This window comes from Globicephala melas, chromosome 17, assembly GCF_963455315.2.
Source record: "Globicephala melas chromosome 17, mGloMel1.2, whole genome shotgun sequence".
Lineage (NCBI taxonomy): Eukaryota > Metazoa > Chordata > Mammalia > Artiodactyla > Delphinidae > Globicephala > Globicephala melas.
Genome location: NC_083330.1, coordinates 43804608 through 43824471, shown reverse-complemented (window position 1 = coordinate 43824471; position 19864 = coordinate 43804608). Strand labels below are relative to the sequence as shown.

The following is a 19864-nucleotide window of genomic DNA, read 5'->3' as shown; positions in this document are numbered from 1 at the left end:
CTCCAACTACTGCGCCTGCTCTCACTGCTGCAGCACTCAGGAGCATGCAGAAGGATCTGGTCACAGAATGGCAGGAGGTGTGGGTTTAGCACTTGGGGTGTTGGGGATGCCCACGGACCCAGTGGGGAGATCCCTAAGTAGGGTACTCCCAGAGGCTTGTGGGCAGACTTCCTGCTGGAGTCCTGAAGCTGTCTGCAGGAACTGTGCTCCTTTAATGCCCTTGATATTCTTATCTGCTTCCTTCACTTTCTCTTCCCTTCCTTCAGTCATGGAGGTCCTCCCTCAGGACTCCGGCTGGGGAGAAACAAGTTTCTCCAGGTGTGAACCCAACAGTTGGGACAGCCCGGCACTTGCTCACTGCTTACCACCTCCTCCACGGGAGAGGCTGCCCCATGCAGCTAGTACTGGGTATGTAACTGTCAACAAAAGAGAACGTTTCCTTTTTATGTTTCTACTGTAAAGTTACTAACACACTCCATCATGTACTTGCACAGAAACTTAGTATCATTCAAAAGGAGAAGACTGTTTTGTTCATTTGCTTGAAGACTAGAGTTAAATACCCATCACAGCAGATTTTCATTTATGAGCTTAGGAAAGAATAGTTTTTTTAAAAAATGGCACAGTTTGAAACCATTTACCCACAATACTTTAAATATTCTTTAATTATTAAATATTAGATAATAATGGATATGGTAATAATGAATGTGATAGTCATCTTTCGTCTGCTCTTCTAAAGAGCAAGAAAATGCTTCAGAAGAAGAAACCTGACCAAAGACTACAGGAATAAATGACAGCACACTGATAGAGACCTGAAGGTTTTATCGTAAGAAACACCTTTACTCTGACCCAGTTAACAAGGGAGCCCTCAATATAAAGAGTTCTTCACTTTCCCTTTTGCAGGAAGGGAATAAATATGATTATGCTTAAAGGAGGGGGGAAAAAAAGAAAAAAAGAGGGAGAAGTCATTTAAAATGTTTGGGGGAAGTGTGGGAGTGACAATTCAAATAGAAATGCAGGCTTAGTTGCTTTTATATTGTGGTTGTTTCGTTATTGCTTATATAAGCAACACATAAGGGAAACTTGCCTTTAAAAATCTAGTAAAAAGTAGTAGAATTTCAGGCAATTTTTGTTCTTAATTATTAGGTAATGCTTCCATATTAGAAAAAAATAAGTTCCTCTTATAGCTCTAAATTAATAATCACAATTTATTTAATAATCATTTCATATTATAGACTTAAGTGTTACATTTCATCTTAGAGGCCTGTAATCCACAAGTAGTATAAAATGGGATATATATATATCTTAGCAGGAAATAAAAGTGATGTAATAATCAATCACTTAATGATTTTCACTTTTAAAAATGAACTGTAAAGAAATACATTTCTATCAAACTTAACAGGACTCCTTCATACCCAAAGAAGTGTAATTTAACTCAAAATTTTAACAAGTCAGTTATTAAAAGAAAATGTATAATATAAATTAAAATGCATCTTAACGAGTTCCAGATATACTTATTATTAAATATAAAGATGTTAGCTCTGGTACATAAGAAAATATTTACAACTAATAAAAAGCAGATTGTAGAATATATGTGTTCTATGTATAAAAATAAGTAAAATAGTTTATAGTCCAGACCAAGGGATCTTTTCTAAGCCAGGTTTTATCCATGCAACTCTATTACAATACCATCTCATTAGCATTACTGGGACACATATATGCATGGAAGAAATATAACAATAATCTTTATTTAAAGCTCATACTGCCTTTTGAGGGCCTGCACGTCTTCTAAAGTAAAATGTTTGTTTGGTGTGTCTGAGAGGTCATCAAAGAGCTGTTTAATCTGCTCCTTTTGGCCCTTGCTAATCAGTGTCAACATCATCTGAAAGAAGGAGAAAAATTATATTAGCATACAAACTGGCATTTTAAAGTTGTTATAAAAACTCTAAAAAAATCAATCTCCATGAATAACATAGTTTGACACTTACTTTAAACCTTTCTGCTTTACTCAGATATAAAAGATGCTGATATACCAAAGAAGGATCTTTATCAATAAGATTATTTTTCAGAGACTGGATGAGGAGCAGGAATGTATCCCCTTCAAGTTTGTTGCTCAACAACACTGGCAAGTCTTTCGGTTCAGTGATGGCTAACAGGTGTGCACAGGCTTCTTTATCTTTCCTAGTACTGACTGCGTTTATAACCTGGCCAAATTCGTAGGCATTGTTAGGTTTGGGGATTGGTAGTTTCTCATAGAATTCTCGTGGCCCGTTGCTTGTGTCCCCCATCTCAGAAGCATGGGAGTCAGTGGAGACGTCCTCCGAGGTCCTTTCAGGCTCCTCTTTCTGGCCTTCATTCACCTTCAGGGGGAGACAGATTACACTGTGACACAACGGCCACTGCACACACCCCAAGTTACCTTCATTAAAACGGGAAGGGGGCTTCCCTGGTGGCGCACTGGTTGAGACTCCACCTGCCGATGCAGGAGACACGGGTTCGTGCCCTGGTCCGGGAGGATCCCACATGCCGCGGAGCAGCTAGGCCTGTGAGCCATGGCCACTGAGCCTGCACGTCCGGAGCCTGTGCTCCGCAGCAGGAGAGGCCACAACAGTGAGAGGCCCTCGTACCGCAAAAAAAAAAAAAAAAAAAGGGAAGGAACTGAAAAACACAAGTGGACTGTAGTTTAGTCGTTCTAAGTGAAAAATATATAACTTGTAATAATCATAAAATCTTTTTTTTTAGGAAGAGAACTTTTAAAGTATCCATTCATAAAAGCATTCATTTTTAAAGTTTAAAAAAAATTTTGACACTGAGAATATGACAGTGAAATTTTATAATTTTCCACAAGTAAAAGCTGCTGCATGGAAGAAGACCTGTAACAGCTAACTCTTCTTCATGATAAATTTTACATTTACTTGTTTCGTTACATTTGATAGAGAAGTCAACTTACATTTTTCACTTCTCTTAAAACAGCTTTTTCCTTCCCTCCTTAGAGGGAAAAAACTCCCTAGCTTCTTTCACATATTAGCCTCTAACTCTTAGTAGAAATGTAAGATGATAGGTAGCTGATATAGTATTCATGAATACACAGGAATCCAAGAGCTGACATTCTTCACTAAAGGCAAAACAAAAGGCTACAGCACAACGCATTGAGTTGTCTGAAATCACAAAGGTAGGTCTGATTCTAGGGTAGTCCAGGACCCCTAATGAGGCCGGTCTTGTTTACAAGTTTACTAAAAAAGTCTAAATCAATCACGAACCCTCTATGGGGTGTGGCGTGCAGGACCACTGAAATTGAATCAGTCCTGTAGGGTTCCCTGGGTCGACCAGGAAGCAAAGCTCAGCGGCCACAGGCTGGCAGGGCAACCTGGAGTGGAAGCAATAAAACCACAGGCCAGGTGGTACCAGGGGAGGGGAGCACAGAAAGGAAGAATGCAGACACCCAAGGGTCCTTGGACCCAAGCTGGGAAATGCAATGGCTGATTGTCACAACAAAAGAAAAATCTTGTCATTAATTTGTTAAAATGTCTTCATTGATCATCAGAATAAAAACATGAAAATTTTTAAAGTCATAGGAATATGACCTCAGAATCCCATATGAGTATAGGATCTCCAAAAGAGTACTTTCAGAGATAATCAAATACACATACCTCTTCAATCTCAATTTTCCTTCTCTCCTTTTCTTTGTTGAATAATGCTGCATTCTCCTGAACATTCAGGGTTCTGGTTACCTCCTCCAGTTCCATTTTTGCCTCAATAATATTTGGGTCTAGTAGGAGAACTTTATGGAGATCGTTTAAACTTTTCTGATAATTCTGAAAGCAGGAAGGCAGAGAAAATAATTTTCATACATAAAAGGAGAAGGGGCACAGATGAGCCCAGGTGGGAGTGAAATTGGTGAGATGAGTACACAAGAGTGTGTGTAGTGGGTTCCATTAGTACCGCAGTAGTAAAGTTAGGCCTATGAGATAAGTCTTGGGCTAAAATATTGTAGCCCACAACACAGTGGCCATCCTCTACAGAAGAGTGAGCACGGAATCTGGGGTTAGAAGGCAAATTAAGTTCTGTACCACCACAGCTTTCATAGTCCCTGGCACACACAGGCATTTGTGGTCTGCTGAATGAATAGATGAAAGAGCGAACAGCCTCACATCAGCACCTACTAGTAATGAAAGCTTGAGCAAGATCCCACTTCAGCTTTCTGAGCTTCAGTTCTCTCATCTTGAAAGTAAGGATGAAAAGAGATTCTACTCTAGTTTTCACGAGGTTGTGCCGAGTAATCAGCTCATTAATAAAATAACATGGGAGTGGCTTAGCCTTAGAAAGAGCTGGGCCAGTGTTAGCTGTTACCATGATGCCCTGTTCTGTAACACCCTTCTGGTTGCCTACTGCTCAAACAGCCTAGAGTCAACCATTATTCCTCCATAAAGAGTCAGGCAATACACTGGAGAGGTTGAGGGGAAGGAGAAGGGATCTACGCTTAACCAGACACTGCACAGAACCTGCTGGCAGAGACGGACACCGCAGAATCACAGTCTGCTGTGACAAGCCACATTCTAGAACTACAGACTAGACCCGTGTTTTGATTAAGCCAAAATTAATTCTGTGAGGAGGCCAGGAATTCCAATGACGTGTCACCTCTCAAGTACTCACGACATATAATAACAGCATGCACTGGACGCTGAAGCCCAGGTAAAATAAGCTGGTGGTTACGTGACACTCCTGGGGGACGAGCTGTAATGCCGCGGCCCTTCCCACTCCACCCAGCAACATACTAGAGCAAGAGTGATGTGTTTAAAAGGGATAACCTTAAACCTGCTCTAACGTATTTTTTAAAAAGGTAAATTATTTACAAACTGTAGTACATCAGCGCTATTAACAACAATCTCCACATAGCACTTTGCCACAACAGCGCAGTTGGAAAACCTGCTACAAAAGGCAAATGACACTGTATTTCCATCCTAGGTGTTCCAGGCACGGAATCATACTGAAAGGCAAGAAGGGGGGGCAGCGGGGCAAGCTGAGGGAGTAATAATAGCTAACTCTTACCCGTCTCAACATTTTGCAAGTATTCTTATTTTAGTCCCACAATAGCCCTATAAATACTGTTACTGTCCCCATTTAAAGATGAGGAAACTGAGGCATAGAAAGATAATCTTTGAGATGATGCAAGCAGCAATGAGCAGAAGGTGAATGATAAGACAGTTGTGGAGCTCAAGTGAGAGGCCTGAAAATGGAGATTTGTGAGCTGCAGCCTTGGAAATAGAAGGCCACCGGCAAGGAGTTGACATGACTATTTTTTCATCCATTCAAGGAACAACTGTGCCTAAAGACCAATCTGTCTGGTTGGAAGAAACCTAAGAAAGCAAGAAATACACTTTGATAAATGTTAAACAGAGGCAGGCAAGTGTGAAGAGAGGGCCCGACAGCAGGAGGCACGGGGATGGCCATGGAGCAGGGAGGCGGTGGCAGAGGAGGGGCCGGGGTGCCGGGTCAACACAGCATCAGACCAGATCCGGCCCCTCCGTGGGCCAGGGGCTAGGACACCATGAGGGAAAGGACAGCCGGGGCCCTGGCCCTCGTGGAAGCTTACGTCTTATGAGGGGAAACAGTAAGAAAACAAGTGAACAAATGAATAAATAAAGTAAGCGTGCACTGTCATTTATGCAATTAAGAGAAGCAAGGATGGAGACGGATGCTAACGAGGGGAAAGAGTCTCCTTTGACACGGGTGTCAGAGAACAAAGGACCTGAAGGGAAGCCAGCCATGCAGAGTGGGGGGCAGAGCAGAGCTCACACAGAGAGAAAAGTGCGGCTCCAGCAAAAACGAGGACGTTAAAAGTTGCTAATGACCTTATCAGGCCTCAAAAAAAAAAAAAAAGGTAAAGTATAATCACGTGTTAGTGATAACATTTACTATTAATAAATGTGCTTAAACTCCAATAACAGCAATTATTTCAGACGATATTACTGTTTTTGATACTTTTGGCCTGATAGCATCCCCGGTTGGCTGTGAATTCCCTAAGGCAGGCACTATGTCTTACCACCTCTATGCTCCCAAGGCCTAGCACGTGAGTGGCACTCGACAGAAGATATAAATTGTAAGTAAAAGCAAAATGTTCAATTATCTTTTCTTATGAAGAACATTAAGGAAAGCCCTATATTTTTCAAACCTGGCACACAGAAAAAATAAAAATAAAGCAAGCTAGAAAACGAACAAAATATCTGAGAAAGCACAGGCAGGGCCCCAGCTCCCTGTGAGCCTCTGTGCCACTTCCTCACCAGTCACACAGAGGAAGCCAATCCAGGTGTGAGTTCTGATGCGTTTTATAAGCAGTGGTAGCCTTTGAAGATCCTGAAATTAAATTCACTTGGCACATAAACTACAGGGTATACAGATCAAGTTATAAGAAGTCAAACCAGGAAAGATGCCAGCCTCATACTCCAGTGGGATAGCATTACTAAAAATTGGGATTATCTTTCTGCATCATAATACAATTTCTAGAATTCATTCCAAGCAAGTATAAAATTCCGGTCTTTCATTAGGTACAACTTCTGACTTTGAATCAAGTAAACAAGTTCAAAGAGTCAGGCAGCCAGTATGGGATAAACCTGTTCTAAGGGTCTGGATATAAACTCATGAGTCATGCAGATCATGAGTACCTCACGGACCCAAATCCATCAAGTTCAAAAACAGTTGAGTAAATTTTCAAGAAGCCTCTTTTAATTCATGGTGCCACACACCACCTAGGAAATCTTTACATGAGGTTTACAAATGAGTATGTTGCTAACAAAAGAAAGGGGAGGGGACTGGTCAGGTCGCCTGGGCCCTGGGAATACAGTGAACACACTGTGAATACAGGACACAGTGCAGCTGTGGAGCTGCTGGGCTGGTGAGTGGGGCATCCACATGCTGGGAGGGTGACGCACCCCAGTTCCATGGGGACAGAAGCTCCTGCGCTCAAGACATTTCTGGACCTCGTCCTACACACCTCTTCACTTGCCTGTTCATCTGTGTGCTATATAACAAACTTAGCAGGGCGGGGGAGGGGAGGAAAGGGAGGGCAGCTGCATGGCCCCGCTGGTCAGGGGTAGAGGTGTGGCTCCACTGCAGCCTGAGGGGATCTAGGACCTAGAAAAGCCTGAGCACTCAGTGCACACAGGTCGTACTCATTTGATACAGGACACAAAAACATGACCACCCTCTCTCAACAAAACCTAGGTTTTATGGAATATATTTTTAGATATTTCCCTGTCAGTGATGGGCAGGGAATTACAGGAACTCTCTCAAACTCAATAAGGTCAACACTCCTCCCTCAATCTCTCCCTCCTGCTGTACACCCTCCCGTATCACACTGTACTGCTCAGCCACCTGAGACAGAAACCTGTACTTATCCAAAGAAAACGAAAACACTAACTTGAAAAGATACTCCCATGCTCACTGCAGCATTATTTACAATAGCAACCTAAGTGTCCACCAGTGAATGGAGAGAAAGAAAATGTGGTATATCTACACAATGGAATATTATTTAGCCATAAAAAAGAAGGAAGTTCCGCCATTTGTGACAACATGATGGACTTTGAAGGTATCATGCTAAGTAAAATTAGTCATACAGAGAAAGACAATTACCTTATGATCTCACTTACATGTGGAATCCAAAAAACCCAAAAAAACCCACCACCAACAAAAAAACCCACCACCTGAACTCACAGAAACATCGAGAACAGAATGGTGGTTTCCAGAGGCAAGGTGGGAGTTGGGGTGTGGAGGATGGGTGGGAAAGGTTGAAGACCCTCAAAAGGTACAAAATTCCAGTTATAAAATAAGTCATGGAGATGTAAACAGCATGGTGATTCGAGATAGTAATCGTGTATTGTATATTGGAGAGTCTCTAAGAGAATAAATCTTAAAAGTTCTCGTCACACACAAAAAATTTGTAACTATGTGTGGTGAACTACACATATTGTGATCATTTCACAGTATATACAAATACCAAATCACTATGTTGTACACCTGATACTGATATAAAATGTCAATTATATCTCAGTTAAAAAAAACTTTAAAGAGGAAAAAAAAAGTCAATGACCTGTACACTGACAATGTGTGAATTTCATTGTATTAAACCTTAATCAACTTGATTCTTTAAAAATACCATTTCAGGAAATGCCATTACCCAGTATGTTCTGATTTTTCCTTGTCATGTTATTTTCTACAAATGTGAACATTCACTCAAGTTTTCCACACAGAAGAATCATCATAAAGAAAAATGTAATTATACAATACTTTCCTTGAAAATAATGGTGTGGTTTTCTTAGAGAAGAATGCCATCCTATAGCCTCACACTGACCACCGGCCAGTTTACAGCCCAAATCACAACAAACTTCCCAGCCTCTGCCATGTCTCTACCAACGTCCATGGGGTGAACACATTCTCCGTTCTGATACCTCCCTCCCACCCTACAGACAACCCCAGTCCCCTGCTAGAGGAATCCAGTGGCGGTGATGATGGCCTTCAGTAATTCAAACAAACCTTCCTGTCCTTTAAAGTGGACCTATTATAACTAACAACACTCCTTAGAAAATCAGGAAATAAATCATCGTTTTTGAGCTGGAAGGAATCTTAGAAATTATCTAGCTCCACATTATAGTCCGGGGAAATCTGAGGCACCTTCCAAGGTTTTGGGACTGCTGAGTACAGAACTGGGATTAAATCCCAGGATAATGTCACTGCCATTCCTTGAGCCCACAATTTATGTTCATGAAAACCACATGATCTGTTCAGAGCTGACATTTATATATTAAAACGAAGATTTCCTCACCTTGAGTCCTTTGTAAGCAAGAGCTCGTCTATAGCATGCCTTCACATTCCCGAGATCTATCTGAAGCGCCCGGTCACAGTCCTGCTTTGCCTCTTCAAACTGGCCCAGCTTCAAGTAACAGAGGGCTCTGGTATGTAATGGAACTCAGCATTATGGAAGTAAAAACAACATATCTATAAACTTGGACAACTAACAGAAATCAGAAAATAGATAAATAAGTCCGTTTCTATACCACAGCTGCTGCAATTGAAACCTAACATTTTCCTCCAATTATGGCACTTTCTTGCAATACTTGAAATTAGGGCCCTGGGGATACAACCGCAATCAAAACAGTCCCGGCCCTCAAGGAGGCTGCAGTCTAGGGGAAGAGACAGTCAAAAGAAGCAAACACAATAAAATCTGTAGAGGATGCTCTGGTAGCACACAGCTGAGACTCTCATCACATTTGGTGGAGCTGAAGCAAGGGGAGGAATAGTCAGGGAAGACTTCCCAGAAGAAGTGACGTTTAAGTTGAAGCCCAGAGTACAAATTGAGAATTATCCAGTGCGAAGGCACTGGGCTGAGATTTAATATGTAGGGAGGGCACAGCACGTGCAAAGTCCTACGGTGACAGAGAACACGGTGCTCTTGATGGACTAAGAAAAGAGCGCTATGGTGGTGATGAGGCTGGGAAGAGTGGGAGGCCAGATCAGAAAGGTCCCGGCAGGAGGCTGAGCTTTATCCCAAGGTTAATGGTAGTCCAGTAATGGGTTTGTAAGCAGAGGCTGATCTGTTCACCATGTTTTAGGAAGATCGCTCCAGCTGCAGCATGGAGAATCAGAGGGAACATGACTGTGCGGGGATACCTGGGAGGGCACTGCAGACGTCCAGGGAGAGCCGGTGTCAGCCAGAGGAGGGGCTGACGGTGAGGGTGGACAGAAAGGCTCACGCCCAAGAGGAATTTAGAAGGTAGGACATCTGAGCTGCTGACAGACTGGAGAGGGAGGCGTAGGTCAGGGATGATAACCCACCATGAGTGCACAAGGGAGGGAGGTGCTCAGGTCCGGGGCTCAGAGACAAAGATTTGGGGGACATAATTGGAAGGTGGTAAATGGAGCTGGGGAGAGGATTAAATGGCCCAGAGAACATTAGAGCAGACAAGGGATCTATGCCTTTAGAAGCCCGAGAACACCAGGGAAAGAAAAAAGAAAAGTGAGAAGGGGAGAGCCAGGCAAGTGAGCTGTCTGCACCGCAGCCAAGAGGAGAGGTGGTCTCCAGGAAAAACTGAGTGGCCAGTGATGCCCAAGGCCACCGAGGCTGAACAGGAGAAGGGCAGAAAAGTACCTGTTGGGTTCAGTGACAGAATCTTTCACAAAAAAGGCTGCCAAAAGAGGAAAACATGTACAAAAACAAAGCAGTGAGAGATTAAGTTTAAAAGTTTTTTCTGAAATGGCTAGGAGAACCCATGCTGAGCCCCTATTCTTTAGGAACCATACCTTATTTTTCCTTGTCACTGCAGACTCCATCTACGCCCTAAAAATCCCCAAATCACCATATTCTAGGTTAACTATCTTTCTTACCATAATGTGTTAAACATGGCACCTGAGCAGCATTCTGGAAAAATCTGCCCATTCCTACTACACATTAGAAGATGCTGGGCCCTTCCCTTAGCACTTCAAGAGAAAAGGGGCCCTTAAGACACTAGTTTGAAAGGCAGCTGGTTCCTGCTCCCACTCTGGAGGACCGCGCTGAGGCCTCCTCACGAGCCGCGGTGAGGCCACACACCACGGAGAATCAAAGCAGCACCAGCCAGGGCAGCCATGGCCACGCGGGAACCTAGCGCAGTCCCCGTCAGACCTCCCAGCTCCGAGACACATCACGTTTTCAATCTCTCCGATAGCCCCACCTCTTTAAAAAACACTCACTTAAAACAATTTGCTATATAGAGTCTCAGAATCATGGGAATAAACTTTGGCAAGTAATTTATCTATAATTTTTTCATCAAAACTATGAACATAAGAAATATAGAAAGTTACAAAGAACTTGCCTGTTTGTATAAATGGCACATTCCTTGTTAATTTTTAAGCATTCACTGTATTTACTAAGGGCATCTTTATAGTTTTTGTCCTTTACACATTGATTTCCTTCTTCTTTAAGGGTTTTAAACATTTCTTCATCTATGGGACACACACAAAAAAGAGCAAGTATTCATATAAGCACCTTTACAAAACTGTAAGTTAAGTGACCACAAACCATACAGAGCTAAAGTCTAAATGGAACAAAACGTTGTATACAAATTAAAAAGATAAATTGGCTATAAGTAAAAATGATTATACAATTATGACACTATTTTTTCAAATTAGAAAATAAAATACAAGTGATTCTATCCTTTTATCCATATTGGCACGCCTTCTTTTCTCTGCTGGAGATAGAAATATCTAGTGTTTGGTGTAGTAACTATTTCATGAAAAGTGAACAAACAAACCCATTAAAGCCTGAATTAGACATCTTCCAACAGTCCGAGTTTCCTTGGAATCACACCTCCTCCACTCTCTGCTCCTAAGGTTTAGGTAAAGCAAATCCCACCCTAGCCCTACCTTTCGGAGTAATCTTTGTTTTACTAACCAGCACACTATGTTCCCTTGGCCACAATAATCTAATTGGTCAGGAATGGACCTATGAGAGCCAATGAGCTACAATAAGATTTTAGTGGCAGCTTCTGGTAAGGTAATTCTTGCTCTTTGCCGTGGAACATGAGGATAAAAGGAGGAGCTATTTTGCCATCATGCGATGCAAGGGGAGAATCTGTCTGAGAATGGGGCCAACAGAGCAAGAGAGAGGCCAAGACAGACAGCTAACGAATAACTTCTGAGTGCCGAATCCAGTCATCCCTGCAGCTATCCTACTTGTGGCCTTTTCCACAAGGGGTGCCGATACACAACCTCTTTTGCTTAAGACATTAATGGTTGGGTTTTCTGTTACCCGCGATCAGAGTTCCAACTATTACTATTGCCTATTATCTTGCAGTGAGCATGGCTGACTCCTCACTCAGGATCCATTTCCTTCTTCCTAAGGGTACCTCAACATTCATTCAGCTATCACTCCTCTCCTACTCAGCCCATGTGTCCAGGGGAAGCTGACCCCACTGATCGGGAACTCATGGCATGGCATTTCTTCATTACAGGGAGGGGTTCAGCAATGGGCACATGACCCATTAGAATAAATACCAACAGAGCTCAGCCAACAGAATAACAGGCTAAAAAAGCTGGGTCTTTGGGGCAACATATCTCCTCATTCTTAAATTAATGCCACCAAAAGCAATGGTGCCTCTCTCCTTTTGGACATTGATATGTGCAGACATGAAGTCTAAAACTGCTACATTTCTATTATTTCTGGCCAGAGCCTGAGCCCTGACAAGTTGTGCCTGATTTTAGAGCCTGTCTGGGCCCTTTCAGTTACTTGAGCCAAAACTATTCCTTACAGTTATAAGTCAACAGATACTCTGTTACTTGCAACCAAAGTTTTCTAACATACATAAAATGTTAAAATTTAAAGTTTTAAATCTATGTAATAACTTTACTCTATGGAGTATCTTGATAGAAAATAAAATTGCATAACAAATTTTAAAATATGCCTTTAAATTCTGTGATCTAAAAATCTTGATAGATGTACTGAATTTATAGTATAAACTTGGAATGTAAAAAATAATCTTATTTGTCCCTCTGCACAAATGGCATGACATATTAACTTTTCATCCTTTATTTCAAATTACAGAATATTTCTGCCTAATGTTTCATGTTTCAAAAGAACTCACACTATGTGGCCAAATGACAGTCCCCATAAATCTTGGTACACCTAAGCTCTAAAACAGAATATTACAGAGGATTTTTTTCCTTCCAATTTGCTGAAAAACTTTCCTCAAGCTTTTCTTCCTACATTGTTTTTAAGTCTTTGGTATCCAGTCTCACTAATAATTAGTACACAAATATGAACAGAAAGAGCTGATTATTCTTGTGCTTATGATTCACTATCACATATCTACAGTATGGTTAGTATATGCACGTTCTTAGTAATGAATAGCTACCCTTTACTGAGTAAACGCTTTGTGCCAGGCCCCATTCATAATGGATTCTAGAAGCTAGAGATCTCCATGTTTTTCCCAGGACTGCTGAACCATCTAAAAGCCTTGGCAGAAGTTCCCGGCATCTTCTTTCTAGGCAATGAAAAGGGTGAGCCATTGGGACATCATGGCTCAGCATGTCTGCAAGATGAAGCTCGACACAGACACACATGGGGTTCCTAAGCAGGCAGGAGAAATGGAGCCTCAGCCAGCTTTCAAGCAGAAGGCAAGCGTGAAGCCACATTAAACACTCTGCACAAAGTTCTGAGATAAGCACTGTGAGGATGTATGTATGGATGTGAACAACTACGATACAAGGCAGAAGGAGGTACTGCTAGATATATGTTGTAGGGCTTTTTTTTTTTTGAAAACCTATAGTTTATTTTATAAGAAAATTGGGATTAAATTACAAGGATCCATGTGACCCCAACTTCTGTCAGTCGTTTCATGATTTGTGAGGCTCTGGTCCCTTCCCTTGGCATGGTGGCACAGCCTGAAAAAAATGTATACTTTCTTGTTGTTACTTAATAGAGATCTTCCTGGGCATGTTCCCCAAAACACTCCACAGGATGGGAGAAAGGTGCTACTACAGAGTAACAATTTTTGTTCCTACTCCCTCTCTGCTTTGTAAAACCAAAGTCAGATGTTATATAGCCCTATCCCCAACCTTAAATGTAAACAACCAAACGATGTTTTAAATTAAAGCCTTGCATCTTTGGCATTCTAGAATTTCTGCATGGTGAGATTTATAAAATTCATATGGAAGTACATAGAAGTTCTTATAATAAATGATGGCATTCCCTAAGACTTAATCTTTAGATCTCTCAATTATACTTTGTAAAACCTTGGTGATCTCATCTAACCTCATAACTTGAAATATCATTTATAACCTGCCTGCTTCCAAGTTTATATGTCAATACAACCTCCTCCCCTCTCAAACTCTAAGTTCTTTTGAATGTCTAGTAGGTTTTCTGAACTTGATGTGTCCACAATTGAGCTCTTGATTGTTCCAAATCTAATTTTTCTGCGGTTTTCCCATCTAATAAATGGCACTTCCATTTTCTACTTTCTCAAGACAGAAACCCTGAAATTATCTGTAGCTCTTCTCCCACATCCAACTAGTCAGCTTTACCTTTAAATTGTAACTAGAATCTAATAATTCTCACTACCTCTTCTACTACCCTCTTTATTCAAGCCACCCTTATCTCTTGACTGGATTATTATGGTAGTTTCTTAATGCCCCTATCTCTTCCTTCCTTGGTTTTCTATAACTGAATCTCATCACAGTAGCCAGGGTGATTCGTAGGGCTTTACTTTGCTTGATTATTTCAAAAACATCAATCTCATTAAACTAGCCTTGCCACATACATGGTGTGTAGAGAACTATATGCTACTCAATTCTTTTTTCTTATTTTTAATAATAATGCTGACTTAACGTTTATTAAGAGGCTACTATAAGCTTACACAGTCAGCACATGTGCTAAGTATTTCATATGCAACTCTCCATTTATTCCTGAGAATAACTCCATGAGACAGTTACCTCATATTTCCCCCTTTCATATACAAACACTGGAGGTATGTGGCAACTTCCTAAGACTGCAGTTAGAAAGAGGGAGAACAGGGTCTTAACTTAAACCCATGGCAGACGCCTGAGTTCAGGCACTTATCCTTCTGCTTTACTGTGAAAATACATGCACAGCTCCCGATAACTGTCAAAAGAAATAAGTGTAGGCTTCCCCTACCTGTGATGCCCGGTTGGTGATGGCTGCAGGAACCTCCCACTTGGTCTGGCAGCGTCTCTGCCACAGGCCGCCAAGCTCGCAACTGTGCGGAAGTGGGCACAGCAGGAATGGGCGACAGCTTCTCCCTCCAGCTTGGTCCATCCAGGGCCATTAGGATTTTTGTTATCCTAAAAAGAAAATCAGATTCCTCTGTTGATCATGCAATTTGCTTTCTACATTACTGGAGGTCATATCAAGAGTAAAATGTACAAATGCGATGCATTTCTGTACTCCCCTGTAGAAAGCATACAATCAAGCCATTTGCTATCCACATAAACAGTCTTAAAAAGGACTCTTAAAAATTGCCCCAGGGCTTCCCTGGTGGCGCAGTGGTTGACAGTCCGCCTGCCGATGCAGGGGACACGGGTTCGTGCCCCCGTCCGGGAAGACCCCATATGCCGCGGAGCGGCTGGGCCCGTGAGCCATGGCTGCTGAGCCTGCACGTCCGGAGCCTGTGCTCTGCAACGGGAGAGGCCACGACAGTGAGAGGCCTGCGCACCACAAAAAAAAAAAAAAAAAATTGCCCCAAACTATGTAACTTTAGATCCTTTTTGCATCACAAGAAAAAATTAAGACATTTCTAATTAGTTTAAAAAATTTTTAATGTATATGCAATAAAATTTTAATTTTTAAAAAAGTGAAGTATAAAACTGAAAGTTAGGAGGCCTAGAAGAAATATCCCCTGCATAACATTTCATATAATTACGAAATTGATAACGTACTACTCTTGAGAATAATCAGAATTACTTTGGAATTTCTATGCCCAAAGTGTATACGAAACACAGGTATATAACACTGGCTGTTAAAAGTGATGAGGAGCAGCAGTTACATGGAATAGTGCTTCTTCTGGAAACATTTACCTGTGGTTAAGATACTCTTTACCTTGTGTTTTTTTACATCTCTAAAATTATTCACTCTTTTTGTTTTCATATGCATAAAGATGAAAGAATAGGATATTGCAGTCTACTACGAGGGCCCCTGTATTAATGACATTTGCTAATGGCTATCATAATATTGAGATAACATCCCTGATTATCACTTTCTCATCACTTTAAACTTACAAAATATCATACTTAGTTTTTAAAACAAAACTGAATTATGTCTTTGGGAAAAATCTGGTTTCAAAAAAAAGGTGGTTCCTACCCACCAGAAAGACAAGATCCAGCCTCATCCACCAGAACACAGGCACTAGTCACCTCCACAGGGAAGCCTACACAACCCACTGAGCCAACCTTAGCCACTGGGGGCAGACACCAAAAACAACGGGAACTACGAACCTGCAGCCTGCAAAAAGGAGACCCCAAACACAGTAAGTTAAGCAAAATGAGAAGACAGAGAAACACACATCAGATGAAGGAGCAAGGTAAAAACCCACCAGACCAAACAAATGAAGAGGAAATAGGCAGTCTATCTGAAAAGGAATTCAGAGTAATGAGAGTAAAGATGATCCAAAATCTTGGAAATAGAATGGAGAAAATACAAGAAACGTTTAACAAGGACCTAGAAGAACTAAAGAGCAAACAAACAATGATGAACAACACAATAAATGAAATAAAAATTCTCTAGAAGGAATCAATAGCAGAATAACTGAGGCAGAAGAACAGATAAGTGACCTGGAAAATAAATTGATGGAAATAACCACCGCAGAGCAGAATAAAGAAAAAAGAATGAAAAGAATTGAGGACAGTCTCAGAGACCTCTGGGACAACATTAAATGCACAAACATTTGAATTATAGGGGTCCCAGAAGAGGAAAAGAAAAAGAAGGGGACTGGGAAAATATTTGAAGAGATTATAGTTGAAAACTTCCCTAATATGGGAAAGGAAATAGTTAATCAAGTCCAGGAAGCACACAGAGTCCCATACAGGATAAATCCAAGGAGAAACATGCCAAGACACACATTAATCAAACTGTCAAAAATTAAATACAAAGAAAAATATTAAAAGCAACAAGGGAAAAACAACAAATAACATACAAGGGACTCCCCATAAGGTTAACGGCTGATCTTTCAGCAGAAACTCTGCAAGCCAGAAAGGAGTGGCAGGACATATTTAAAGTGATGAAAGGGAAAAACCTACAACCAAGATTACTCTACCCAGCAAGGATCTCATTCAGATTCGACAGAGAAATTAAAACCTTTACAGACAAGCAAAACCTGAGAGAATTTAGCACCACCAAATGACCTTTACAACAAATACTAAAGGAACTTCTCTAGGCAGGCAACACAAGGAAAGGAAAAGACGTACAATAACAAACCGAAAACAATGGGTAATAGAAACATACATATTGATAACTACCTTAAATGTAAATGGATGAAATGCTCCAACCAAAAGACACAGACTGGCTGAATGGATACCAAAACAGATCCATATATATGCTGTCTACAAGAGACCCATTTCAGACCTAGGGGCACATGCAGACTGAAAGGGGATGGAAAAAGATATTCCATGCAAGTGGAAATCCAAAGAAAACTGGAGCAGCAATTCTCATCTCAGACAAAATAGACTTTAAAATAAAGACTGTTACAAGAGACAAAGAAGGACACTACATAATGATCAAGGGCTCAATCCAAGAAGAAGATATAACAATTGTAAATATTTATGCCCCCAACATAGGAGCACCTCAATACATAAGGCAAATGCTAACAGCCATAAAAGGGGAAATCGACAGTAACACAATCATAGTAGGGGACTTTAACACCCCACTTTCACCAATGGACAGATCATCCAAAATGAAAATAAATAAGGAAACACAGCTTTAAATGATACATTAAACAAGATGGACTTAATTGATATTTATAGGACATTCCATCCCAAAACAACAGAATACACTTTCTTCTCAAGTGCTCATGGAACATTCTCCAGGATAGATCATATCTTGGGTCACAAATCAAGGCTTGGTAAATTTAAGAAAATTGAAATTGCACGAAGTGTCTTTTCTGACCACAATACTATGAGACTAGATATTAATTACAGGAAAAAATCTGTAAAGAATACAAACACATGGAGGCTAAACAGTATACTACTTAATAACCAAGAGATCACTGAAGAAATCAAAGTGGAAATCAAAAAATACCTAGAAACAAATGACAATGAAAACACGATGACCCAGAACCTATGGGATGCAGCAAAATCAGTTCTAAGAGGGAAGTTCATAGCAATACAATCCTACCTCAAGAAACAAGAAACATCTCCAACAACCTAATCTTACACCTAAAGCAATTAGAGAAAGAAGAACAAAAACCCCCACAAAGTTAGCAGAAGGAAAGAAATCATAAATATCAGATCAGAAATAAATGAAAAAGAAATGAAGGAAACAATGGCAAAGATCAATAAAACTAAAAGCTGGTTCTTTGAGATGATAAGCAAAATTGTTAAACCATTAGTCAGACTCATCAAGAAAAAAAGGGAGAAGGCTCAAATCAATAGAATTAGAAGTGAAAAAGGAGAAGTAACAACTGACACCGCAGAAATACAAAAGATCATGAGAGATCACTACAAGCAACTATATGCCAATAAAATGAACAACCTGGAAGAAATGGACAAATCCTTAGAGAAGCACAACCCTCTGAGACTAAACCAGAAAGAAACAGAAGATATAAACAGACCAATCACATGCACTGAAACTGAGACTGTGATCAAAAATCTTCCAACAAACAAAAGCCCAGGATCAGATGGCTTCACAGGCGAATTCTATCAAATATTTATAGGAGAGCTAACACCTATCCTTCTCAAACTCTTCCAAAATATAGCAGAGGGAGGAACACTCCCAAACTCATTCTACCAGTTCACCATCACCCTGATACCAAAACCAGACAAAGATGTCACAAAGAAAGAAAACTACAGGCCAATATCACTGATGAACACAGATGCAAAAATCCTCAACAAAATATAAGCAAACAGAATCCAACAGCACATTAAAAGTATCATACACTTGGGTTTCCCTGGCGGCACAGTGGTTGAGAGTCCACCTGCCAATGCAGGGGACACGGGTTCTTGCCCTGGTCCGGGAAGATCCCTCATGCCGCAGAGCGGCTAGGCCCGTGAGCCATGGCCACTGAGCCTGCGCGTCTGGAGCCTGTGCTCTGCAACGGGAGAGGCCACAACAGTGAGAGGCCCGCGTACAGCAAAAAAACAACAAAAAAGTATCATACACCATGATCAAGTGGGATTTATCCCAGGAATGCAAGGATTCTTCAATATACACAAATCAAACAATGTGATAAACCATATTAACAAAATGAATAAAAACCATATGATCATCTCAATAGATGCAGAAAAAGCTTTCAACAAAATTCAACACCCATTTATGATAAAAACGCTCTGGGAAGTAGGCACAGATGGAACTTACCTCAGCATAATAAAGGCCATATATGACAAATCCACAGCCAACATCATCCTCAGTAGTGAAAAACTGAAACTATTTCCACTAAGATCAGGAAGAAGACAACGTTGCCCACTCTCACCACTGTTATTCAACATAGTTTTGGAAGTTTTAGCCACAGCAATCAGAGAAGAACAAGAAATAAAAGGAATCCAAACCAGAAAAGAAGTAAAGCTGTCACTGTTTGCAGATGACATGCTACTATACATAGAGAATCCTAAAGATGCTACCAGAAAACTACTAGAGCTAATCAATGAATTTGGTAAAGTAGCAGGATACAAAATTAATGCACAGAAATCTCTGGCATTGCTATACACTAATGATGAAAAATCTGAAAGAGAAATTAAGGAAACACTCCTATTTACCACTGCAACAAAAAGAATAAAATACCTAGGAATAAACCTACCTAAGGAGACAAAAGACTTGTATGCAGAAGACTATTAGACACTGATGAAAGAAATTAATGATACAAACAGATGGAGAGATATACTATGTTCTTGATTGGAAGAATCAACATTGTGAAAATGACTATACTACCCAAAGCAATCTACAGATTCAATGCAATCCCTATCAAACTACCAATGTTATTTTTCACAGCACTAGGACAAAAAATTGCACAATTCGTATGGAAACACAAAAGACCCCGAATAGCCAAAGCAATCTTAAGAAAGAAAAATGGAGCTGGAGGAATCAGGCTCCCTGACTTCAGACTATACTACCAAGCTACAGTAATCAAAGAGAGCATGGTACTGGCACAAAAACAGAAATACAGATCAATGGAACAGG

At 40.7% G+C, this 19864-nt stretch overlaps 1 protein-coding gene across 3 annotated transcripts in view; it reads right to left on the bottom strand.

The window, feature by feature from the left end:
* Window positions 1-1185: 1185 nt before the first annotated feature.
* SPAG1 (sperm associated antigen 1) overlaps window positions 1186-19864 on the bottom strand; it is a 102675-nt gene continuing 83996 nt past the window's right edge. For 2 of the 3 annotated variants that reach the window (XM_060287659.2, XM_070044036.1), the window contains 6 exons: window positions 14657-14823; window positions 10842-10971; window positions 8816-8942; window positions 3648-3812; window positions 1986-2357; window positions 1186-1879 (listed from right to left, as the gene is read on the bottom strand). In XM_060287659.2, coding sequence (XP_060143642.1) covers window positions 1748-1879; window positions 1986-2357; window positions 3648-3812; window positions 8816-8942; window positions 10842-10971; window positions 14657-14823 — 1093 coding nt within the window. In that variant the 3' untranslated portion in view covers window positions 1186-1747. Of the gene's footprint in view, window positions 1880-1985; window positions 2358-3647; window positions 3813-8815; window positions 8943-10841; window positions 10972-14656; window positions 14824-19864 lie in introns of those variants that run through there. The other variant, XM_060287660.2, reaches the window with a different exon arrangement.